At 39.8% G+C, this 25,207-nt stretch overlaps 1 protein-coding gene across 1 annotated transcript; it reads right to left on the reverse strand.

Moving 5' to 3' along the window:
• Positions 1-18,078: 18,078 nt before the first annotated feature.
• LOC147548984 (uncharacterized) lies at positions 18,079-22,016 on the reverse strand. Its single transcript, XM_086669920.1, has one exon. It carries the CDS (start codon positions 21,389-21,391, stop codon positions 19,940-19,942), a length of 1,452 nt encoding a protein of 483 aa, XP_086526046.1. The 5' UTR covers positions 21,392-22,016; the 3' UTR covers positions 18,079-19,939.
• Between the last annotated feature and the right edge of the window lie 3,191 nt (positions 22,017-25,207).

Raw genomic sequence — 25,207 nt, forward strand, 5'->3', positions numbered from 1 at the left:
TGCCGGACCGAAGACGAGCGAAAATACGGAATGATGGAAATGTATGAGGGAAAGACAGGAAATCACACAGTCCTTAGGATGTTACCGAGACAAAGACAGGAAATCACACAGTCCTTAGGATGTTACCGAGACAGCTGACTCTTGCCGAGTAGTACTGGACCGGAATGTTGAAGGATTGCATGAAATACACCAAGTACTGTGAATCATGCCAAAACTACGCCAACAACTACAAGATGCATCCCAACAAACTAACGCCAACCGTAAGTCCCTGCCCCTTTGCGCAATATGGGATCGACTTAGTAGGACCCTTCCCAAAAGGACCAGGGGGAAAATATGTTGCTGGTCATCGTGGATTACTTTACCAAATGGGCCAAACCAGCAACACTATCAAAAACCCGAACGGAAGACAGCATAAAGTACTATGGAATAAACTAATAACTTGGTACGGAGTCCCAAGAGTCCTAATCATGGGCAACAGACCACAATTCAAGAATGACGCCATGAAAAGCTTCGTGGCGGAGTATGGAATCAAGCCCGCCTATGTCAGCCCGACTCACCCCGCAGGGAACGACCAAGTCGAGGTAACTAATAAAACTCTTATGAAATTCATTAAAACTAAATGGATGGTGACAAAAATTGTGTAGATTAGCTCCCCAACATGTTGTGGACTTACCACATCACGCCACGAAAGAAAACTGGGAAACACCCTTCCGAATGGTATTCGGCACAGAGGTTGTACTACCAGTCAAAATAGTAAAACCAAGCCTAAGAATCAAGTATTTTAACCCTGGGAGAAACGAGGAACTCATGCGAAAACACTTAGACCTGATCGAGGAAGTCCGAGATCATGCTGAGGTCAGAAACCTAGCCTTCAAACACAAAATGGTCAAGCAACATAAGTCTCACATGGAACTATAGAGGGTTTTTGAGGAAGAGAAGGAGTCGAGTGACGTCAGCCAAGCGACTCCCCACTTCCCCTTTTTCCCCAATTTCGTAACCCTAATTTCATCTTTCAAGCTAATAATTTGAAGAAATCACAGAAATCTGATCACACATAAGACAAATCTAACTAGAGGTAGATCCTAGACGAATAGATCTAGTAGTTCCTGCAGCTAATCCAGAAGATACCACGGAAATTACGAGGCAATTCGAACAAGTGTGCGCTCTAGGAAGACGAATCGACTAAACCATCTAGGGAAGCAGCAAGTGACGGTTGAAGAACAATCAACACATCTACACAAACCAAGGTTAGTCTGGATCTACATTAATTGCTTTTAATTTCGTTTTTAACATGTGTCACACTTAATCTGTGAGAATTTGGATCGTTCCTCTTCCCCCCCCTTTGCATCGCCCGAACCGTAATGGACATTACTCCTGGCTGCTTCCCGTTGGTTAGTTGATCGCCCCTCTGTTCATTCCTTTCTCTCTCTCTTATTCCCGAGAAGCTCTGGTATGATGATTATCTTTTGGCCTAAAGATCTTCCGCTGGTGCAGTTATCTATGATATCTTTTGGAGGTTTCCGATATCTTCTTCCATATATTCTTCTCCTTTCTACCTTCTCTTTTAATGCTTCTGTTCCTCCCACCCACCCGAAGTCTGAGTCTCTCATCCTCACCCTCACCCTTTTAATGTCGTCTCGTTCTTCTGATATCGATATCGAAAAGCTCTCTAACAACATGGCTATCCAGCTTAATCTCTCAGATTATGGCAACTTAACCATTACCTACCCTAAACCAGCAGAGAACAAGGAGCTTCAAGAAATTTCATCAGGTTTTGTGGCGAGATTATGTTGTCACTACAATTATGGGATAGGTTTTATCAGGAGGAATCTTTCATATCAGTCCAAGTTCTTCAGAGAGTGCAAAATCGATCCAGTTAACATGGGCCACAACTATTTCTCAATTCAGCCGAGAAATAGCATTGTGATGAATGAAATCAACCAAGGAAGACCTTGGATTATAAGAGGTCTTTTGGTTGTGATGCAAGAAGTGGATTTCCCGCTATCAGGAGAGCTCCCTGAATTGATGCAAGAGCCGATGTGGTGCAGTTTCACGGGCCTTCCCTCCTCAATCCAGAATCAACACGATCTTGAGATCATCTTCTCTTGTATGGGTAGAATTATGCAGGTACAACCTAAAAACTTTAGTATGGTGACGAACTCATACATTAGGATTCAATTCATGTATGATGTCCGTACCCCTCTCCTTGCTACCCTTAATTCAATCTTCACGGATGGAGGTAAGCCTGTCAACTTCAGCTATGCTCGTTTCCCCAAAGCTATTTGTCATGTCTGTAGGATCATAGAGCACCCACTCACTCCTTGTATTCGTCCCAATTTTCATCAAGTGTTTTCTCCTATGGAAATAACCCCACCTATCCCCACTACCCCTCCCACCTGGGCTATCTCTGTAGCCACCTCACATGTGATAACAGATTCACCTATTCCCCCTCACGAGCTCTTCCAGTACAGAGGTAAAACGAAAGAAGGCCAGTCACTGATAGAGGTCAAAGTGGAAGAGGGAGAGTTCAGAGAATTTCATAAGAAGAAGCAGAGAGAGATGCTGAGAGGAGGCAGTTCTTCAGGGGTTTCTAGGAGGGGAAACAGGTCATCCAGTAATTCTTCTGATTCATTGGGTCTTTCCTCCATTATCCCTGCTAGCTGGTATTGCCCACCTCCAGAATCTGTGGACAGCCAGGAGGAAAGAAGGAGGCATCTTTTTGCTGACTCTCTCTTAGAGTCACCTGAACATAACTCTAATGCAAAGGGAGTGGGTGAAGATGGGCAGTCCAATTCTCAGTCTTAACTTGATAATTCAGTTTTAGTGTGTGGTTGTTAGTTTAGTTTCTTAGTTTGTATTTTCTCTTGCTAATACTTGGTCACTGGGAGTTTGTTTAGCATGTCTGTTGTGGCAGGTTTTTTGGGGTCGACTAGTATAAGATAGTCGTTTACTTTTGTTCTGTTCCTGCTAGTAGACTTGGCCATGGATGTTGATTAGCCCTTAGTTATGTTCTGCAGCTATATGTAATTGGCCTTGGAAGTTATATAATATTTATAGCTTACTGTTTTTAGTTGTCTTGGTATTTCCTGTTCTTGTGTTTTTTATTAGTAGTAATAGGTTTTAGTTAACTGTTCAATATTATTTTTCTTGCTTTTTCTGTTTTTGTGTGGCTTACTAGTGTTTTGTGGTTACCCTCTCTGCCTCTTGTTTCTTTCCTTTCTGGTCTAGTCGAGTGTGGATCGAGTGGAGGTAGAGTAGGCTCGGTTAGACAGGTCTAGACTCCTAGTTGGGGTTTGGGGTACGAGGAGTGCCCTTAGTACTTGGGTTGTGGGTTGGACCTCTGGGTCATCATGGACCACCCAACCATTTTAAGTTGGAATATTAGAGGCACCTCCGCGTTTAGGACCAAGAAGAATCTTCTTAATCTCATCTATAAGCACCACCCTGACCTTATATTCTTATCTGAGACGAAGAACAAGACTTCCACCATCAACAAGAACATTCCTATTGCCAAGGAATATGCTCAACATATGGTAGAACCTAGGAACAAAGCTGAGGGTCTTGCGTTATATTGGAAGCACCACTTACAAGTCCTAGTCGAATACTCGGATAATAATATCATTCAGGTGGTGCTCCGTGACCAAAACACGCACAATCATATTAATATTACGGGCTTTTACGGATCCCCTTATAGTAAGAACAAGTTCAAACCTTGGAAGAACCTTAGAGACATTAACACAGATAGAGACTCCCCTTGGATTATGATCAGTGATTTAAATTGTATTCTTGACAATGCGGATAAGAATGGGGGGAGCAAGGGGTCGAACTCTAATATAGACAGAATTAGGGAGATCATTAGTGAGCTTGATCTGCTTGATATAGGCTTTCAGGGCAACCCCTTCACCTGGAGTAATAAACACTATGGTGAAAACCTTATCCAGGAAAGATTAGATAGGGCCCTAGCTAATCATTCTTGGCTCAACAACTTTAACACGTACTGTATCACTCACCTCGACACGGTGGGGTCGGATCATTTACCCATTCTCCTAGAAAGTAAAGATAATAACTTTAGTAAACCCAAACCGTTCAAATTTATTAGAACCTGGATGTCACACCCAGACTGCTATAATTATATAGAGGATAATTGGAAGAAGATCAAGAATCACAATACTCAGAATAATATCCAGAATGATCTTAAGAAGTTGAGCTCTAAACTGACAATCTGGAATAAAAGAGTATTTGGTAATATAGATAACAATATTAGCCGGATCATCAAAGAGCTCCAAAATACTAGAAATAAAAAAGATTATAATAACCTTAATGCTGAGCTAGAAGAATTATATAATCATCAGGAAAGCCTCTGGAAAGAGAAATCAAGGGATAATTTCCTTAACTTGGGCGATAAAAACACGAAATTCTTTCACTCCCAGGCTATTCAACGGAACAGAAATAACAAAATCAGGGCGATTAAGAATAATAATGGTGAGTGGATCGAGGAGATCGCAGATATTCAAGATATTTTCACTTCGCATCTTCTCAACATCAACACCTCCATCAACCCTAGAGAGGATAGCAAGATTCATAATATGTTTCATCATACCATATCATCGGAGCAGAATCACAACCTCATCACTATCCCTAACGCGGAGGAAATAGACTGGGTGCTCAAGAGTCTGAAGAAGGAGGCTGCCCCGGGCCCGGATGGGTACCCTCCCTTCTTTTTCCAATCTAATTGGGAGACCATTAGAAAGTATATTTATGAGCTGGTCAAGAATTTCTTTTCTACGGGTTTGCTTCCCCCGGGTATTAATCACACCAATATCTGTCTCATCCCGAAGACTACCACCCCTCAGACTCCAGCAGATTATCGTCCTATCAGTCTTCTCAATACCACCTACAAAGTCATTACTAAGATTTTAGCGGAGACACTGAAAGTCACTTTGAACCCTATCATTTCTCCTTTCCAAGCGGCCTATGTCCCGGGTAGACAGATAGCTGATAACATCATTATGGGACAAGAGATTATTCACTCGTTTAAAAAGCTGAAAGGTGCTCATGGGTACTTTGGTCTGAAGCTGGACATGTCGAAAGCATTCGATAGGGTGGAATGGAAATTTCTGATGGATGTTATGAGAAGTTTAGGTTATGATGAGCAGTGGATCAAGCTCATTCACGCGTGTATCTCCACCCCTTCTATGTCTGTCCTTATCAACGGTAGGCCGGGGAGAACATTCTATCCCACTAGAGGTATCAGGCAAGGGGACCCGTTATCTCCGTTCCTGTTTACCATTGCCATGGAAGGGCTCAGCAGGAGATTAAAGGCTCAGACAGGCCATAACAGTTTTAAGGGGTTCCCCACGCCTCACTTAGATCAGGAGATTACTCACCTTCTCTTCGCTGACGACTGTATCATCTTTGGCCAGAACTCAATCGAGAACATCCACAACCTTAAAGATATTTTACAGGACTTCAGTGAAACTTCAGGGCAAATGATTAACTATGCTAAATCGAATATATACTCGAAGAACTCCCATCCCAAGTTTAAGCGTATCATTATGAGGACTCTGAAAGTTAGGCAAGCTGCTACTTCGGAGAAATATCTGGGAGCGCAACTTTTTATAGGAGCACAGAAGACTAAAGTGTTCAAGGATATCCTTGAACAGATTAATAACAAGCTGAACAAGTGGAGTCATTCTTTCCTCTCCGAAGCTGGTCGCACGGTGATCATTTCGGCCATTGCTGCAGTCGTACCCCGATATCAGATGCAGTGCTTTGCAATTCCTAAAGGAATCACGAAAAGCATCAAGTCCGTTCAACGGAACTTCTGGTGGGGTAAGTCTAAAGGTATATGCACCAAAGCATGGTCATATATTTGCCGTCCTAAGAGTCAGGGTGGATTAGGTATTCACCTCCCGGAATTAGACAATAGTGCTCTTATTGCCAAGATGGCGTGGCGCCTTAAAACTGAACCGGAAGCTATTTGGGCCAAGCTGATTAAAGCTAAATACTTCCCCAATACGAGTAATCCGGGTCCGGCCAAGAACCATCACTCATGGAACTGGAAAACTATAAGGAAGCATTATAATATGATCAGTGATCTCTCCATGTGGGAAGTGAATTCTGGGCAAGAGGTGAATATTTGGACAGACAGCTGGATCCCTAACCTTAATACCCCCATCACTAATGCCAACAACTCTCCCATCACCAAAGTTGCACAACTTATCACTAATAACAATTGGAATGAAGAGATTCTTAGGGCGAATTTTGACACTAACACTCAAGAACTCATCAAAACTATACCGATCAACAATGAAGGTAAAGATCAACTGAAATGGAAGCTCACCAAGTCGGGTAGATTTACAGTAGCCTCGATGTACAAACATCTTATCAGTAATAATACAGAGACCCAACCAAACACAAGAAACTGGAAGTTCATCTGGAACCTCCCAACCATCCCGAGAATCAAGAATTTTATTTGGAAGGTCTGCAACGAAGCTCTTCCTGTGAGAGGAAGAATAGGCAAATATATAGGTAACATTTTCAACTGCCCCAATTGCAACATTATGGAATCTTCAGAACATGCTCTCCTACACTGTGCCTTAGCTAAAAACATTTAGTTCTATTTTGACATCATCTTGGAGAATATCCTATCCATCTCGGACTGGATTTTCTCCTGGGAAGAAAATGGGAATCTTTGTTACACCAAAGGTAACATTCATCTCTCCACAGTTCTTTGGATCTTATGGAAAGTTAGATGTGATCACTGCTTCCAGCACGAAATCAATGACTTGCATCACATTATTAAACTGATAGAAAACTATCCGAAATTAAACAAAACACTCAGAAAAAATGATAGAAATAAAAATGCTTCAACTGATGAAAAATGGAATCCTCCGCCAAATAACATGATAAAAATTAATGTTGACGCCTCATTCACTAATATTACTTCGAATATAGGCATCAGCATTATTGCACATAATGATAAATCTATGTTCATCGGTGCACAAGTCAAATCTAGCAATGCAAGAAACAGTGAAGAAAGTGAAGCTAAGGCAATCCTTCTTGGTATTGAATGGGCCAAAGAGATGAACCACCACGCCATCATAAAAGAAAGTGATAATATCAATCTTATACATCACCTACACAATTCAAAGAATGAAGTTCAATGGCAATCTATCTTTCACTTAAAGAAAATCAAAACATATATCCCTGATTTCCAGATGATCAAATTTCAGTACACCGGGAGAAAGCTAAATCAGAATGCTGACAAACTAGCGAAATGGGCAAGGAAGAATCAGCGGAACAAAGTGTGGTCAAATGTACCGTGTATTTTAGTGGATAAATACTGTAATAACATTTTGATTTAATTTAATGCAATATATTTCAACAAAAAAAAAAAGTCTCACATGAGGTAAGAAAATTCGTTCTATGAGATATGGTGTGGAGAAACTCCTAGTTCGTCAAAAACCTTTCAGCAACAAAACACTTCCCGACCTAGGAAGGCCCTTACAGAATAGTCAATGTGGTACGACTAGGAACTTTCATACTAGAAAATGTATCGGGTCATATCCTCACACATCCTTAGAATGCGGAACACCTGAAACCAGCCTTCAGGAAAAAAGACGAAATTGCCCCAGAAACTTCGCGGACCCTTTAAACAAAGAAGAGGGAGTGGGGGCTCATATACATAGCATCACCGACGAAAAGAACCTTTGAAGTTCAAAAAATTGTACGAAATAAGAAGTTATTTTCAAGGAGAAGTCCTAGTCTAAACTAGTCGTGCTCAAACCGACGAAACAACCCTGGTAGCCCAAGCCACGACCAGGGGCTCAAGGAGAAGTGCTAGTCTACACTAGTCGTGCTCAAGCTTACGAAATAGCCCTAGTAGCCCAAGCCATGACCAGGGGGCAAGTCCTAGTCTAAACTAGTCCTGCTCAAGCCGACGAAACAACCCTGGTAGCCCAAGCCATGACCAGGGGCCCAAGGAGAAGTCATAGTCTAAACTAGTTGTGCTCAAGCCGACTAAACAACCTGATAGCGATAGCTACGACCAGGGGTCAAGGAGAAGTCCTAGTCAAAATAGTTTTGGTCTAGCAAGCAAACCTGCCCTGGTAGCGAGAGCCACGACTAGGGGCCAAGGGGAAGCCCTAGATAAACTTAACATCAGCAATCAGCGAAACTACAAAAAAAGTACAAACCATTATACAGGGCTAACTGGGTTTTTATGTTGAAGAGGGAATTAGTAAGTTAGGTCATGCATAATCAGGATAACTCTAATTTGAATTTTATGTGCAAGAAAAGACATTTGGAGCAGAGCGTAGTAAGTTAGAAAAATGCATTAGTAAGCTTAGGATTATATTAACGAATTAACATTTCCCTGTCGATATCTAAAGTATGCATGCAGGAACAGGAAATCAAAAGAAAGAAGAGATTTCACGAAGCAAAAATAAAGTTGTTTATTGGTAAAAACACCGTCTGACCCGACGGCTGGTGAACGATTATATGTCAGAAAAAGAAGAGGAAGGAGAAAAAGAGATAACATCGGGGGAATCTCCTCGGGGAACCAGATACCCCATCACAACAAAGATCACCGGCCAACCGTCGCTTAGACACCCTCTCAAGACAAAATGCAACAGACAAAATGGGTCACCAGAGAGAACCATCTCCAAGTCTCGAACAAGGTTAAGCCCATCCAGCGAAGAACTCGAACGACGCCCTCGCCTTCAACATCAATGGAGAAACGAAAAATGTAGAGTTGTTCCGTAAAGAGGGTCAAATAAAAACCTATCCCAAGACCATCTCTAGAAAGAGTCCCTCGAACCGTCAGCGTAGCCATGAGAAAGAAGTTGAGTTTGCCCTCATTTATTTATAGAGGCAAAGGTTAAGAAAGACGAAATGATCAAGCGCTACTGCTTAGGGGGCCTTAATGAAATGATAAGCTCGAAACGGCAAAGCAGGCAAACATTAGCGCGAGAAGACGAAGAGACTTCAACAACCAGAGTAATTAAAACGATAACGGGAAAGCAACAACGACACCTCTAATTCATTCTAGCGCAAAATCTATTACATAAGAAATTACAATTAAAGACACCAAAACAAGGGAGAGTGTTTAGGTCTATTACAAAAGAAATTGCAATAAAAAAGGAAATAGAACAGATCATCCTTCCAATAAGCCACAATGCGAAGAAAAGGATGACGGATTCACCAAGCCGAATCCACCAACACCGACTTCATGAAGATATAAAAACAATTCCCCGCTATTCAACATCGAGAATCATCTCCCGGCAATGAAGCGACCCAAATTGGCATCCTGGGCCATCATCTCCATTCCAAAGAATCCCACATTTCGTCATCACCACTGCAAAGAAAAAATTGCTTGAAGAAGCCGCAAGCATAAACTCAAACATGGGCCTCATCTAAAAACTATTAGAGCTCAGAAGCGAACAAAAATATCGAAGGAAAAGCAGCTGGAGAAAGTTATTTTTGATGAAAACTTAAAACCAAAGGAGGTTATTTATAGTGGAAGAAGAAAATCAAAGGATCCCCTTAACAAAGGAGAAGGCATTAAAGCAAATGGATAAAGCACCTTCGTAACGCACTGAAGGTTGACCGAGTCACAGAAGGGAATTAATGAGACTCGACAAGACTCAATCGTCTCCAAATAAAAAGACGCCACGCACGTTACGCATGCCAACAGAGGTACCGTGGGTTGTTACCTAATTAACGCCAAAAGCGCTTGATCAGAAGATCAGATCTGTGACCTTACAGAATCAAGCAAAAAAGCGGAAATCCCTCTACCGAGGTGCGAAACTGAAACATGTCACGCACAAATCGATACTTAGATACGCCCTTTAGAATTCATCACCCGACATGTTCTGAAGAAATAACCCAGACGAACGAAGGGATACCCGAGCTCAGCTAAAAGAGAATCAACTTGGCCATTAGCAAAACAACTCAACCAAAATCAGTTCCGGAACGCGGAATTTAGTCACACAAGATTCAGCCCTAGCTGAAACCAACTCCGGAACATGGAGCTCAAAGCAACAAAAATCCAAAGAATGACCGAGCTCCACGAAATAGCTCTGGTCCAGGTATACCCGTTGTCTTCAGGGTTATTTATTTAATGCTTTGAAACCTGAGAGTTACTTCTACTCCTTAGTTTATCTACTTTCGAATAAGGAGTGGCGATACTCATGATGATGCACAAAATGTTCAGTCGTTGACTAGCGTCAAAAAGTCAAGAATAGACCAAAAGTCCAACGGCTCAACCCGACTTAAGGCAACATGACTGCTGGACCCGCAATGCTCTGCCACCTACGCCTAGAACTGGGAGGTCGGCCATGATAAGCTAAGGAGCTCCAGCCCTGCTTCGCCTAAAACACAATGAGGCCAGCCCTGAGATTCTCTAAAGGATTAAGGGGGTCCACGTAAGCAAGGCTGATGCCTGACGCCCTAAACTGGGAAGGCAAAAACGCGCCGCTTACGGACTTAATCCCGATATCTTCCTAAAAGATCTTAAGTGTTCAAGCAAGCTTAGACTTCAAGAGTCTCAAAGGAGGAAACATCTCCTGGAAGATCTATCATCTCGGTAGGATATCTACGAAGTATCCTTGAACATAGGAACTTCTATTTATCCTAGACACGAGATAAACCAAAAGGGAAACCCTAACTAAGAACAATAGGAAACTTCCCTAAACGGTGAATCACAACCGCCTCATCTACACCGTCTGATCTAAGTCGGTCTACTACGTCCTATAAAATGGGCACCACATCACCTTCTTCAAGGCAACTGACTTAACCTACGTTGAGTAAGTTTACCACATTCCATCAATCAACCTGGCTGAATACCCGTACATCACAGACGCTGTCATATATCAAGTCTCAATTCCTTGCTGATTGGCAGAGACCCATTTTTTGACATTAGTAACATCAATTCTCATCGTATTTGTACTTCAAGAGATGTCACTTTCTATGAAACAAACTTTCTGATTGGTACTCCTTCCATATCAATTTCCCAACCAACCCCTTCCATATCAATTTCCGATGATAGAACTTTTACATTTTCGACAAAGTCAAACTCTTTTTCGGCTACAACAGCACCTATGGCTTCCAATCTCTCTTTAACTGAAAGATTGGTTGACGCCACAACAGTGCCTCCAGAAACTCCCTCACCATCCAATGCAATCGTAGAGGCACCCCCTGCTCCCACTCACACGTCCTTTGGGGTGCCTCTCGAAAACCATCTTATGGTTCCTTCCAGTTGTTCTACCCAACCCTTACTCGCTTCAAATCCACCTTACAAGTCTCCCTCACCCTCTATAGGCACCCCTATCCCAACCATACCACACCAGAATCGTCGCTATCTTGATGATTTCGTTTGTTCTGCCTCTCCTAGTATCAAATACACGCTCGAATGATATTTTTCCGTTAATTCTTTCTTGACCTCTCATAATTTTTTGTTTTATCTTGGGTTATCTCAACATTAGAGCCCACTTCTTTTACTCAGGCCATGAAATCTCCTCACTGGTGTGACATCATGGCTCGTGAGATCAATGCTCTCGAATCTAACGACACTTGGCCCGTCGTTACTCTCCCCTCTGCTAAAAGATCAATAAGCTGCAAATGGATCTATAAGGTAAAGTTCAAATCTGATGGGAAAATAGAACGTTACAAGGCCCGTCTTGTCGCCAAGGAACACACTCAGATTGAAGTCTTTGATAATACTGACACTTTCGCAGCGGTCGCAAAACTTGTGACAGTTAGAGTATCCTATCCATTGCAACCATCAAAGGATGGTCCCTCCATTAACTTGATGTCAACAATGCTTTCCTCCAACATGATCTTCATGAAGAAGTATTTATGAAATTACCACAAGAATTTCATCTGAGGGGGACTCTACAGTTTATGGACTTAACAAATCCTTTTATGGCCTCAAACAAGCCTTTCGCCAATGGTTCCCGAAGTCTGATTACTCCTTTTTTACCTTCACATCTCCCACTTCCATTTATGTGTTAGTATGCATTAATGACATAATAATCACGGAAATAATAATTCACCAAATTCGGATATCCAAATCCTTTCCAGATCGTACATTTTCTCTTAAGGATCTTGGACGTCTGCAATATCTTTTTCGGAATCGAGGTTTCCCGCTTTTCTAAAGGCATCTTTCTCTACCAACGAAAGTATGACTTTGACATTATTCAAGATTCAGGTCTTATTGCTCGACGTCCTTCGAATTTTTTGACGGAACAAAAGCTTCGTCTCAGTCCTACAGATGGGACCCCACTCTCCGACCCTTCTGTTTATCGGGGCGTCATAGGGCGCTTTCTATATCTCACTGTCACACATCCTGACATTACTAATGCGGTCAATAACCTGAGTCAGTTTCCAAAAACCCCTTTTGATCTCCACCTTGAAGTGACTCACCGTGTTTTCCACTATCTTAAAGGTTCTTCAGGCAAAAGTATCATCCTTTCTGCCAATAGTTCTCTATATATCACTGGGTATTGCGATTCCAATTGGGTTGGCTTTCCTTCCACCCGACGTTCAACCACTGGTTATTTTACCATGTTAGGTTCTAGCCCTTTTATCTTGGAAATCTAAAAAGCAACCAATAGTTGCTTGTTCTTCTGTCGAGGCAGAATATCGTGCCCTCGTCACTCTTATATGTGAGCTCTAGTGGCTCAAATATCTACTTCTTGATTTTGCTATCGATCACTCTTCCTCGATGACAATTCATTGTGACAATAAAGTTGCTCTCTACATTGCTGACAACCCGGTCTTCCACGAAAGTACAAACATATTGAGATTGATTGCCACCTTGTTCGTGAGAATATCAAAGTCAACATCATTGCACCATGTTTCACACCATCCGGAGATCAACTTGTTGACAATTTTGCCAAACCTCTTGGTGTTGATTCGTTTCAGGGCAAGTTGGGTGTCACTTCACTTCTCGCCCCAACTTGAGGGGGATGGTTAAGATTCATACAAATCCAACCCGGATCCACTCGGGGATCCGAGTGTCCGACCCATACGATCTACTTGATTAGATAGAATTAGTCTTGATTTTGTATATCTTTGATAATTGTAATTTAGTTTTACTTTGTATACCTATATATACTTGTATTCTATTCACATAATGAATTACAGAGAGAAATTATTTTACATTATCAACCCAACCTCTAAACTCTTTTTTTCTCTCGGTTCCACTATCTCTCTCTCTCACTTACTTGATTAATATTAAACTAAGAGATTAATCCCTCTTCACATATACTCCTGGTCGAGCAGTTTGGTTTGCATAACATCTGATCAAGGGATGAATATGAAGTAGGTATATTAGCTAAAATTGATTGAATTCCCAGAATCCTTTTTTGTGGTGTATTAGTTTAGGTTTTTAGAGTTTCTAAAATTGATTGAATTTTCCTTTACCCTCTCTTGCAATCAGTGAGTATCCATCCACGATTTTAGGGGGGTCTAAAAAATCTCCATCAAAAATTCAAATTAAGCAAATCATAATATTTTATTGATAAAATTAATAATCATAAATAATTTATACGGAGAGATTCAAAAACTTAATATTTTAGACAGGTTTCATACTTTTATAATATATACATTCATAATTCACCTCTACGAGTTTTCATTGCTTGGAAGTTCCTCATAATTATCTCGTTTTATCAATCTCCATAGATATATCATTTTCAATGTATACAAACATACTATCACTTAACTTATTCATCACTCTTGCGATTGCGCAGTTGACTTTTAATGATGTTCGTTGCTAAAAATGATCTCTCAACTGTAGTTGTTGCCACATGTAACAAGGTCATCGATTCCATCTAACTGGGAGAAGTCATTATTCAAACGCACATCAACAATGTAATTTTCAAGTTGATCACCAAGTCGCATGATGTCAAATGAATATAAATCATTTGGATAAAATTCAGCAAGACGCATCAATTTGTTCTTGTCAAAAAGAGATAATGAATTAGATGGACTTAAAGAAGCAATGCACAAAAGCAACGCTGTGTTGGATTTAGTGAACCGTGTGTTCAGTTCGTGAAGTTGCATACGATAATAGCGTAAAATACATCAACTCGATAATGATGAAGAAAATCCTAAAATCGGCTAGTGAAGTAGTTATTAGTACTTTTGCTTTGCATGAGCTGGTTATTCTTTATTTGTTTTGTAATTCAGAGAAAGCAACTTGAAGTAGAGTGACCCTAGACGACCCGTTTTAGGGGACCGTTCCTTGAACCGTCTTGTCCAAGAAACTTCCCATGTGGTGGTTTGGGCAAAAGAATAGACGGAGAGAGAAAATTTATGGTGTGTTTGGTTGCAGGATTTTAAGTAGGATTCCATTCAAAAGTGGGATTTGGTAGGATTCAAGAATCTTTCGCCTATTTGGCTACCATGAATCCTAAGACTCTTGAATCTTAAGAATTCCTAATTCCAAAATTTGTATTGGACTAAAATCCCACCATACCCCTTAGGATTTGCTAGGATTTTGGGTTAATAAATCTAGATTTCAAACTTAAAATCAACAAAAAAATATTTCCTTCTACAAAATAATTGTTTTAAAATTATATTTTTTTTTTTCAAAAATGTTTTTTCCGAATTCGCTTTTTTCCAAACCCCAATTTTTCTGAAAACTTTTCGTTTCCCGAAAAACCGATCCTTCTCCAAATAACTTTTTTTTCCGAATTTTTTTTTCTCCAAACCCTTTTTTACCGAAAAAACGTTTTTTTTCTCGAAATTTTGTTTCCTCAAAAACCGTTTTTTAGATAACTGAACTTTTTTTACTTCATGAAGACTGTTTTTCCTTAATTGTTTTTTCAAGGAAAATCGGGTTTCGGAAAAGAAAAACGATTTTCGTGAGAAAAAAAGGTTTCATGAAATCTTGTTTACCGAAAAAAAATCATTTTGGGGAAAAGGGTTTTCGAGGAAAAAACGGCTTTCAGAGAAAAATATTTTTCCAAAAAAAAAAGAAAAAATTATGTACGAAAAGAAATTGAAAAATCGATTCTCAACAAAAATTATGAAGAAAACAGAAGGTTCTCGAATGAAACGATATTTGAAAAAACGACTTTCGAGAACAAGGTTTCTTCAATATTTTTTTAAAGAAGCGTTTAAAAATACTCAAATAATAATAAATCATATGATTCTTACTAGTTGAATAACAAACCAAAAAATATTACTTGGATTCATTAATATGTACAATCATGAATCTGAAGCACTCATTCCGTCGTCCAAACACACCATTAATTTCCTCTCTTTAATGTGGACACTCAAAACCAGAGTATCTCCAACACTCAAATTCTAAATCTAAAAACGCACATAAGATTTTTTAGAGTTTCTTTACAAAATTCATCTCCAATGCAACACTTAACTAGAATCTCTAAAAGGGTCATCATGAATGTTAGAAGTGACTCGAATATGGATTGGTATGTGATGGGCCTAGAAAGTTACCTAAACAGGTCTACACCCGCAAGTGCACGGGTGTCAAGTTGTAGTTTCCGGTAAGACCGGTTCGTTCCTCAGAGACTAAGTTAAACTAAATTCTAACCTTAAAACTATAGAGATTTAAAAATTCGATTTTTTGATTTTTTTTACGATTAAATAGCAAAGTATTAAAATAACGTAAATAAGTAATAACGGAGAACGGATGAATGGAGGAAAAGTCTAGGGTTTTGAATCTATTTCAATCATGCATAAACATCGATTTAAATCTATTACCTTTTTGGTGACTAAACTAATAATCAATTCTTAAGGATTCTAACTATTATTTATCAACTATCAAGTATCCAATATTAAAGAACCTAATCTAAATATAATGGATCAAGACTAACGAAGTATAAATAATGAAAGACTTAAAAAGAAATTGAAATATATCTAAGCACCTAAGTTGTCGAAATAATCATAATAATCATGCATAACACAAAAATGTCATCAAAACCCTAAACTAGGTGTTTATCTACTTATCATAATCATGATGGGAGAGATAAAAAATTAATAAAATAAAGGAGAGATAAGGAATCAGCAAAGAAACAACCTTTTTCTCGCAATTTTCCCTCTGCGCAGCCAAACAGACCCTTAGGGAAGGGATTTTCCTTCTGGTTTAGCTGAATTCTGCCAAACAGACCCTTAAGGAAAATAATTTTCTCACCCTCACCTGGTTTTTCTCTCTCTCTCTACTGTTTTCTCCTTCTTTCTTTCCCTAGACTTTCTCTTTCTCTTTCTTTAACAATAATAAACTCTCTCTTTCTCTCTATAATCGAACCAGCAAAGGGAGAAGAAGATAAAGAGATGTAAAAAATTGATTTTTATTAATAAGGAATCTCTCTCTCTCTCTCTCTTTACAGTATCTCTCCTAACTCTCTCTTTCTAATCTTCTCTCTCTCACAAAGATAATAATCAGAAGAAGAAGAGGAAAAAGAAACAAAACTTTAACTCCCAAAAACTCTCTTTCTCTCTTTAGCTCTAGCTCTCGGTTTCTCTCTCTAAACTTCTGTCTCTGTTGTGTTTTAGCCGTCAAGAGATCATGCTTCTCCTCTAAACCTTCTGTTATAAAGATAAGAAAATCAATCCCCCAAATCCTTCTCCTCTTTCCTTCCTTTCAAAAATTCGGTTTAAATCTCTTTCCTTCTTCCTTTATTCTTTCCTTCTCGGTTCATTCTTTCCTTCTCTTCCCATATTAAATAAAATCTCCAGCTAACATAACCAAAACTTACCATTCCTCGGTTTGTACCACTGCTGTTAAGAGCTGCTCGGTTTTAAGACTCGCGAGCTGCTGTGTTGGCTGGGAAGATGAGGTGGCCATCGGATTCCAAGAGAATAGATCTGGACGGTGGACGAGATGCAAGATATAAACTTGCACACGGATACATGGGGTCATGCGCTCTGTTGTACTAGGGAGTGGTACGCAGGAAACCCCTACGTACCACCACTGATGACCGAACATTAGCCCGAAAATCCAGATTACCTGTTAGGTTGGCCGCCACGTGTCTACAAGCTGACTTGGTCAAATCGGTTCTACTCCCAACTTTGACTTGCTCCGGTTTGCTCACCCGAACTCCGATTTGACTTTCGTTTTCGCCGATAGATTCGTATTGGACTCTTCTTCCACATGAGCATTAATATTGACCAGAATACCCTTGTCATAAAGATGACTAAAATGCCCCTCAAGTATGTCTTCATCACGATGTTTTCGCATCGACTCCGTAAATGAGACCTGAGGAAGAAAATCAAACAAATAATCAGAGTAACCGCTCGCACTGGACTAACTAACCCGAGTTAAGAGATTCAAATGAGACATTTTCATGTCTAATCAAACATCCCCAAACTTAAATTTTGCTAGTCCTCGAGCAAAACAGAAAAATAGAACCAAGCCCAGTTCACCACTTTCGTAAGGAATCACAATTGCACTTAGCACGTGCAACAAGCCGTTAAACCTCTAAGTTACCCTAGAGGACGAGTTTTGTCTCGTGAGGGTTTGCAGTGAATATACCCACAAAATTCAAAAATCTCAAAAATGCAGAAGGGTCTAAATATGATATGAACTAAAAATGTTTATCCGGTAGATTTTCAAAAGTTAATAAAAATGAAATCCAAGTCGACCAAACCATACCAACGCTAAAAATCCCTTCACTAGTAATCAAGACTCGAAGTGCACGTGACCAGCCAATATGAGCATCATTTCAGTTCCGAACAAACAAGACCTCGATCACTTTCTCAATACATTTCGCCTCGACTTTTGCCTCACGGTCATACACTCAAAAATTAAAGTCACTCAGAAATGGTTCACTTAATGTGCGAGTATGAGTATGAAGGAAAACTCAACACATTACAAAAGACGGATTAAATTTTTGGTAAACGACTGATCTCATAGAAAGGAAACAACCACTAATACGGAATGGGGAAGCTAACCAACTCTTCTCACCTGATCAACTATCTAACAATGCTTCCTAGAGGTCGATAGACACTAACGAGGATGTGACTAGAACTCCTGAGAACTTGACGTCTTCAAATCTTCAAGAACTAATTCAAGGGATAAACACTTAAACTAAACAAACACACTTTTTTTTTTTTTTTTTTTTTCAATACGCTTCTGGTAATAAAACTCAAAATACACAACATACTTTCTTAACACTTTCCTTGGGTATAATTTTCTTCATTTTGCTTCATGCCTTATTCTCAGGGTTCTAACAAATGGATTTCTATCTTCCTCTAGTTGACATTGTTTTCAAGTTTCTCAGACTACAAGAGAAAGGTTTACTTCCTGATGACATCCGTAGTGGTTGTAAAATTTGAACTCAAGAGATCAACTGAGCTCTAATAAATGTTGCGAGGTTGAGTAGCTCTTCATTCTACTCGGAATTAGCTCAGAAGAGATCACTCAAAACAACAAGAAAGGCTCAGAATCTCACATAGGTTAAGTCTCCACTAATGATCGATTAAGTTCTCTCAGAAAAGTCAACTCTTCACCTATCTAACACTCACATGGCTAGTGCACAGACAACCTCAAGACTTAAAATTCGTGGAAAAACCTTTAGCAAAAGTGTAGTACAACCAACTAGACTCTATAACTATTAACAAGCAAAAATAACTAGACTCACATTTTCAATCCAAAAATTTAAAATTTTGAACCCTTTTGAATTTTTGAAATAAGGACTGAGCAAAAATTCATTCCCCTATCCCCAAACTTAAACCAAACATTGTCCTCAATGTTCTGAAGACTATGCAAAAATAAAGGGTGAAGGGAAAGATATTACCAGATTCAGATGTCCCATGCATGGGTTGCCTCCCAGAAAGCGTTAAGTTTAACGTCTTCAGCCAGACGATACAGATGTTTCAACAAACCTTAAGAAACAGTTCCATAAATCAATAGGCGAAACATTTGAGGATCTACCCAAGACACGAAGTGATAAGTGAATGGTAGTCTCACACTTTTATAAATATGCAGCAGTGTCTGTGAGACTACCGTGATCAGATAAGAATCCCCAAACTTAGACGACAAAAAGGTCGTTAAGTTTGGCCATGAACTAGAAAAAGTATAGTCCGGACAGAAAGGATCTATGTAAGGAGGAGAACCCAAGTGAGAGATTGCATAATATTCTAAACAGGCTCCGGAGGGACAAGATGTAAGATGATCACAGACATCCATACTTAGACTAGCGGTTTCCAAAACAGGTATGTTGGGTACTTCCAAAGGAATAACCCGACTTCCCGACTCAAACTCCCACGAAATTGGTTCAGATAAACCTTCTGTAATCTCTTTTATCATAATGTAATCAGGGTCCTTGAAGAATTCTGGATCTTCACCTAAGTCAAACGAGTCATCACTTTCATTTAATAGATTGAGCACCCATGACTCATCATCTTCGTTTCTGGAAAGAGTTTCGCGGTTATCCATAAGATTATGGATAGAACGAGGTGTTGATACCGAAGATGACATGACCTCGACTTCTCGCTCCTCTAGAAGTGCCTCGAAAGTTTCGTCAGAACTAACAATTGACTCATACGATGGAAGTGGTGACTCTAAGGTGTGCAAACTAATCGACTCAGATACTAATAAGGAAGTAGACTCTGATATGTTTTCTATCTCATTAATACTAGCTTCCTCATCTAAGCATAAAAGTGCCAATAGAGTTTCTAAAGGATCTCTCGATTGAGTTGTTGGTAATGCATCTTGAACTAATAACTCCACCAAGTTCAACCCACTAAACTCATCTATGTCATCAGGGTGAAGTCCCGCATTAAAAATATTCATCTCCACCGTCATATTTCCAAATGACAATCTTAAAAGACCACTTCTACAGTATATGACAGCATTTGATATAGCTAAAAATGGTCGACCCAAAATGACAGGGATTTGACTTTGGGTATCATGAACTGGTTCAGTATCTAGGATGATGAAATCTATAGGAAAGATAAACTCACCAACTTATATCAGAACATCCTCTACTATTCCACGTGGTCGTCTGACAGACCGATCTGCCAGCTGAAGAACTACAGAAGTAGGTTTTATTTCTCCTAAACCTAATTGTAAGTACACAGAGTAAGGAAGAAGGTTAACACTGGCACCTAGATCTAACAAAGCTCGCTCGATCTTATGGTCCCCTATAGTGCAAGGTAATGTAGGACTTCCTGGATCTTTGTACTTAGGTGGAAGGTTTTGCTGGATGATAGAACTCACTTGTTGAGTTAAGAAGACCTTCTTATGCACATTCATCTTACGCTTTCTAGTGCATAGGTCCTTAAGGAACTTAGCGTAAGCTGGGATCTGTTTAATTGCATCTAGTAATGGAATATTAATGTTGACTTGTTTAAATATTTCCATTATCTCCTCGAACTGAGACTTCTTCTTTGGCTCTACGAGACGCTGAGGATACGGGGCTCTAGGAATGTAAGGCTCAGGCACTACAGGTGGTTCCTCAGACTCAGGAGCCTTCTCGGGCTCTTCACTAGAGACACTAGTTGGTAAGGTGGGTTGCTCAGAGTTTAGTTCACTATCTTCGGGGACTCCTACCTTATTGTCAATTACCCTACCACTTCTAAGGGTGGTTACTGCATTGGCCTGATCCATTGGTTGTTTACCTAGTGTACCTTTTGGGTTTTGCTCAGTTTGACTAGGAAACATACCCTTTTCCCTCTGGCTAAGGGCTTCTGAAAGTTGACCTACCTGGATTTTCAGACTATTCAAGGATTGGTTGGTCTCTACTTGACTATTAGCTAGTTTTATGAAGGCCTCCTCTAGAGAGTTCTTGTTCTCCGGAGGATATTGTGCACTAGGCTGAGTATAGGGATTCCTAGAGGCATTAAACTCAGGAGGGTTTATTGAACTGCTAGCTTGACTCTGGTTTTGACCCTTGGACCAAGAGAAATTGGGATGATTTCTCCAATCTGGATTGTACGTGTTGGAATAAGGATCATACTTCTGACGATTGTCTGGCCTAGAGGTTTGATAAAGAAAATTGGCCTGTTCTTTTTCATCATAACCAAATAACAAGGTACACTTGTTCCCTGTATGAGAAGGGTCTCCACAGACGGAGCACGGATAAGAGGTGGATTCATTTCCAACACTCATGACCTGAGTGGGATCCTCCCTGAATGCTTTAGGCTGACCAAGTTCTAGGGCTTCTATTCTTCTAGCCATGGCGGCGAGTTTAAGTTTTGACTCATCAATGCTATAGATGCCACTTTTACTTGGAGTAGGATTTGCCCTAGTAGGAGGTCCTCTAAAAGTTTCCCATTGGTGGGATTTCTCAGCCAATTCTTCTAGAAATGTCATGCAATCATCAGCACTCTTACCGATAAACCCGCCATTACAGAATGACTCTACCATGGATGTAGTTGAATAATTTAGTCCATCATAAAGAATCTGGACTAATCTCATTTTTTCAAAACCATGATGTGGACACTGCAGTTCAAGTTCTTTGAAACTCTCAAGATAGTTATAGAGAGACTCTCCTTCTTGTTGCACAAAACTGTTAAGACTTTGCCTTAAAGTGATAGTTTTGTGTTTAGGGAAGAATTTCAGAAGGAACAAATTGCTTAATTCTTCCCATTTAGTAATGGAATGAGGTTATAAGGCATACAACCAAGATTTTGCTTTCTCTTTTAAAGAGAAAGGGAACAACCTAAGTCTCAAAATTTCATCAGGCATATTGGGGAGATTCATAGTCCCACAGATTTCTTCAAAATCCCTAACATGGTGGTAGGGGTTCTCGTTCTCAACCCCACGGAAGGTAGGGAGCATTTGAATAATGCTCGGCTTCAACTCGAAGTGAGTCGTGGAGTGGGGTAACCTTATGCTTGATGGTTGACTTTTTCTAGTAGGATTCATGTAATCCCTGAGTGTCATAGGTGGGTTTCCGCCCCTGGCTTGGTCTGGATTTTCACCCATAGTGTCACTCAAAGAGAGATTCGCTAAAAGATTACTTATATGTGTTTCTCTACTGATGAAATGACCTCTCTTATCACGATATCTATCGGGCATAAACTAGAGCCCAATGACCAAGGATATTCTCAACAATTTTTTATTTTTATTTTATTTTTATTTTTTTTTATTTTTATTTTTTTTTAAATCGAAAACCGAGGAATCACTACGAAGACCCTAGAGCAAAGCAAACACAATCAGTCTGACTCCACCAAGCAACCTAAACAAAATCTAGACGAATAACAAGTTGGTCAGATTTCCCTTAAAAATCTAGACAGCTCCTACTTCGTTACAAAGCTTGAACTATAATTGTTATGAGGGTTACTCCGTCCAAGTACTACGATCAAACAACTCTTGGAGACGACCAACGATAAACGTTGTGATAGCCGTCCAACCTGGTAACGTTTCCTCTTCTCGAGGCGACCTTATAAAGAGTTGAGTGAACTTTCCCTTTAGGAATGCCCAAATAAAAATCAAGTCCCTGAATTGTTCCAAAGATCCTATGAGCTCGTCACCTTAGGGGCTGATGTCTAAATCAAATTTTAGTTTTTAGGTGAGGTTTAGGATCCTGAATGTTGTTACCTATTTGGGCAAGAGAACGGTGATGAAATCCGTTTCCTATCTTTCAATTGGGTTATTGCCCTTACTAGAATGCTTATACTAAACAATTCGATCAAGCAATTAGGCACACAAAACACACAATTACCAACTGACAGGGGCTTCGTGGGTGATTTAGAGAAATTACCTCCCGTTCAAGACGGGCGATGACCCTTGTAGACGACCCGGGCCACTCTCCCGTGAGTGTTCGAACCCGAGGCTTCGTTTTGGTTTTCGGTTACAATTTATAAAGCCCTCCAATTTAGGGTCAAAACTTTAATACCAAAAATAAAAACTAGAAAGTCTAAAAGTCTCTCTCTCACCAAAAATAAAAAATACTAAAAATAAAATGTAAATTTTCCTTCTTGAGCTCCTCTCCTTGTTGCGCCTTTTCCTTCGCTCCTTAGCGTTCTACACACCAAAAATGGAAAAGCAAGTCAAAGTGTCCAAAAATAAAAACTTACCAAAAATAAAACTTTCCAAATATAGAAATAAGATAAGACAAATTCAAACTTAATCCCCGGCAGCGGCGCCAAAAACTTGATGGGCCTAGAAAGTTACCTAAACAGGTCTACACCCGCAAGTGCACGGGTGTCAAGTTGTAGTTTCCGGTAAGACCGGTTCGTTCCTCAGAGACTAAGTTAAACTAAATTCTAACCTTAAAACTATAGAGATTTAAAAATTCGATTTTTTGATTTTTTTTACGATTAAATAGCAAAGTATTAAAATAACGTAAATAAGTAATAACGGAGAACGGATGAATGGAGGAAAAGTCTAGGGTTTTGAATCTATTTCAATCATGCACAAACATCGATTTAAATCTATTACCTTTTTAGTGACTAAACTAATAATCAATTCTTAAGGATTCTAACTATTATTTATCAACTATCAAGTATCCAATATTAAAGAACCTAATCTAAATATAATGGATCAAGACTAACGAAGTATAAATAATGAAAGACTTAAAAAGAAATTGAAATATATCTAAGCACCTAAGTTGTCGAAATAATCATAATAATCATGCATAACACAAAAATGTCATCAAAACCCTAAACTAGGTGTTTAGCTACTTATCATAATCATGATGGGAGAGATAAAAAATTAATAAAATAAAGGAGAGATAAGGAATCAGCAAAGAAACAACCTTTTTCTCGCAATTTTCCCTCTGCGCAGCCAAACAGACCCTTAGGGAAGGGATTTTCCTTCTGGTTTAGCTGAATTCTGCCAAACAGACCCTCAAGGAAAATAATTTTCTCGTCTTCCTGGAAACGATTTCCTGGTGAGAAAATTATTTTCCTCACCTGGTTTTTCTCTCTCTCTACTGTTTTCTCCTTCTTTCTTCCCCTAGACTTTCTCTTTCTCTTTCTTTAACAATAATAAACTCTCTCTTTCTCTCTATAATCGAACCAGCAAAGGGAGAAGAAGATAAAGAGATGTAAAAAATTGATTTTTATTAATAAGGAATTTCTCTCTCTCTCTTTACAGTATCTCTCCTAACTCTCTCTTTCTAATCTTCTCTCTCTCACAAAGATAATAATCAGAAGAAGAAGAGGAAAAAGAAACAAAACTTTAACTCCCAAAAACTCTCTTTCTCTCTCTAGCTCTAGCTCTCGGTTTCTCTCTCTAAACTTCTGTCTCTGTTGTGTTTTAGCCGTCAAGAGATCATGCTTCTCCTCTAAACCTTCTGTTATAAAGATAAGAAAATCAATCCCCCAAATCCTTCTCCTCTTTCCTTCCTTTCAAAAATTCGGTTTAAATCTCTTTCCTTCTTCCTTTATTCTTTCCTTCTCGGTTCATTCTTTCCTTCTCTTCCCATATTAAATAAAATCTCCAGCTAACATAACCAAAACTTACCATTCCTCGGTTTGTATCACTGCTGCTAAGAGCTGCTCGGTTTTAAGACTCGCGAGCTGCTGTGTTGGCTGGGAAGATGAGGTGGCCTTCGGATTCCAAGAGAATAGATCTGGACGGTGGACGAGATGCAAGATATAAACTTGCACACGGGTACATGGGGTCATGCGCTCTGTTGTACTAGGGAGTGGTACGCGGGAAACCCCTACGTACCACCACTGATGACCGAACATTAGCCTGAAAATCCAGATTACCTGTTAGGTTGGCCGCCACGTGTCTACAAGCTGACTTGGTCAAATCGGTTCTACTCCCAACTTTGACTTGCTCCGGTTTGCTCACCCGAACTCCGATTTGACTTTCGTTTTCGCCGATAGATTCGTATTGGACTCTTCTTCGACATGAGCATTAATATTGACCAGAATACCCTTGTCATAAAGATGACTAAAATGCCCCTCAAGTATGTCTTCATCACGATGTTTTCGCATCGACTCCGTAAATGAGACCTGAGGAAGAAAATCAAACAAATAATCAGAGTAACCGCTCGCACTGGACTAACTAACCCGAGTTAAGAGATTCAAATGGTAATTGCTTGCCGAGACCAGTTTCGGTTTACGACCCTACCCGTTTACAAGGCAATGGTAATTGCTTGCCGAGACCAGTTTCGGTCTCGGAGCCGAATTTTGGACCCGTTAGCGGAGCTGATTACTGAGACAGAGCTGGTATGCGAAGCAGGGTAGTGAGGCAGAGCTGGACTCTGAGACAGAGCTGGAATGCGGAAGCTAGGCTTATGTCTGTGATTAGTGGTTATCCGAGTTTAATATCGGT

The sequence above is a fragment of the Eschscholzia californica genome, unplaced genomic scaffold (assembly GCF_041429995.1).
Source record: "Eschscholzia californica isolate CP2 unplaced genomic scaffold, dmEscCali1.0.p SCAF_3, whole genome shotgun sequence".
Taxonomy (NCBI): domain Eukaryota; kingdom Viridiplantae; phylum Streptophyta; class Magnoliopsida; order Ranunculales; family Papaveraceae; genus Eschscholzia; species Eschscholzia californica.

What these genes read in the sequence shown, in the direction of transcription:
- LOC147548984 (XM_086669920.1), bottom strand. Translation starts at nt 21,391, where the DNA reads ATGAGATTAGTCCAGATTCTTTATGATGGACTAAATTATTCAACTACA.